The 1,931-nt window shown below is 41.1% G+C and overlaps 1 protein-coding gene across 1 annotated transcript; it reads left to right on the top strand.

The window, feature by feature from the left end:
• The first annotated feature begins 202 nt into the window (after positions 1-202).
• On the top strand, positions 203-838 carry LOC138873268 (uncharacterized). The gene is made up of 2 exons (XM_070151712.1): positions 203-323; positions 429-838. Exons 1-2 carry the CDS (start codon positions 203-205, stop codon positions 836-838), a joined length of 531 nt encoding a protein of 176 aa, XP_070007813.1.
• Positions 839-1,931: the final 1,093 nt, after the last annotated feature.

Genomic DNA, 1,931 nt, shown 5'->3' with positions numbered 1-1,931 from the left:
AAAACCTATCCTTAATGATCGACTAGCAAGGTGGTACCTCCAGTTTCAACAATTTGAAATCGTGTACATCCCACAAAAGGCCATAAAAGGACAAGTGTTAGCGGACTTCTTGGCAGATCACCCTATACTTGATGATTGGGAGCAAACTGAAAAACTACCTGATGAGGACGCCATGGTCATTGAAGTTCAGCCTCCATAGAAGATGTACTTTGATGGTGTTGCACATCGCGGAGGAGCTGGTGTTGGGGTAGTATTTGTCACTTCTCAAGGTGAAGTTCTGCCCTACTCTTTTATGTTGACGCAACTCTGCTCTAACAACGTTGGTGAGTATCAAGCACTAATACTTGGGCTCGAAATAGCTATCAAAATGAAATGGTTGCAATTGCAAGTCTTTGGTAACTCTTAGTTAGTGGTCAATTAGCTTTTAGGTAGTTACGAGGTCAAGAAACCTGAACTACACCCATATCATGATTACGCTAAAAACTTAATAGGGTGGCTCGGTGATGTGACTACTCAGCATGTGCCAAGGAAAGAAAATAAAAAGGCTGATGCTTTAGCTTCCCTAGCTTTATTGTTAATCCTGCCTGATCAAGCGCAAGTTACTATCTGCCAAACATGGATAGTACCGCCGCCAAATGAGGCTAAAGTTGAAGAAAATGAACTCAAGCATCTTGTCGCTATTTTTGAAGTTGAGAAAGAAGAATGGCGACAACCCATTATCAACTACTTGTGCTATGGGATACTTCTAGAAAATCCGCTTAGAAGGACTGAAATCCGTCGTCGTGCACCTAGCTTCCTTTACTACAAAGATACTCTATACAAAAGGTCATTCGAATGAGTACTCTTGCAATGCTTAGGGGAAGAAAAAGCACTCCAAGCTTTACAAGAGGCACATTCTGGGATTTGTGGGTCACACCAGTCTAGACCAAAGCTCCACTTCCATATAAAAAGGATGGAATATTATTGGCCAACGATGGTAAAAGATTGCATGGATTATGCTCGAAGATACAAGGCTTATGAATTCCATGTGAATTTTATTCATCAATCTCCTGAAGTGTTGTACCCGACTGTTGCATCTTGGCCATTTGACGCTTGGGGTTGGATGTTGTTGGACCACTGCCAAAGTTCTCTGGTGGGCACCTATAAATCTTGGCTACAATCGACTACTTCTCAAAATAGGCTAAAGTTGTTGCTCTTAAGGAAGTAAAGAAGGAAAATGTTGCAAGTTTCATCCGGGTAAATATTATTTATCGCTTTGGCATTCCTCGTTACATAATAATGGATAATGTAAAGCCATTCGATAATAGGTTGATGAACAAGATTTGTGATCTCTTTGGCTTCAAGCAACATAACTCTTCCATGTACAATGCTACCGCCAATGGTCTATCTGAGGCATTCAACAAAACTCTATGCAACTTATTAAAGAAAGTCATCTCCAAATCCAAACGAGATTGGAATGACCGTATGGAAAAAGCTCTATGGGCATATAGGATGACTCACCGCATGCCAACACTGGCTACTCCTTATTCACTCGTTTATGGAGTCGAAGCCATCTTGCCACTTGAGTGTCAAATACCTTTGTTACGCCTGGCTATTCAATAAGGGATCACTAATGAAGAAAATGCTCGACTTTGATTAGCAGAGTTGGAGGCTCTTGATGAGAAGAGGTTGAAAGCTCAACAGAGTCTTGAATGTTATCAAGCTCGATTGTCTCGCGCCTTCAGTAAAAGAGTTCGCCCTAGATCCTTTCAAGCAGGAGATCAAGTCATTACCTACGAAGACCCATAATTACTTCCCTAAACCTATACAGAAGTTCACTTCAAAATGAAATGGGCCATATGTAATACAAGAAGCTTACTCAAGTGGGGCTTACAAGTTGGTTGATGCAAATGGCATGAGAATTGGCCATATCAATGGCAAGTTTTTGAAGA

The sequence above is a fragment of the Nicotiana sylvestris genome, chromosome 7 (assembly GCF_000393655.2).
Source record: "Nicotiana sylvestris chromosome 7, ASM39365v2, whole genome shotgun sequence".
NCBI lineage: Eukaryota > Viridiplantae > Streptophyta > Magnoliopsida > Solanales > Solanaceae > Nicotiana > Nicotiana sylvestris.
The sequence above is the reverse complement of the archived record's forward strand: the minus strand, read 5'-3'. Positions and strand labels throughout refer to the sequence as shown.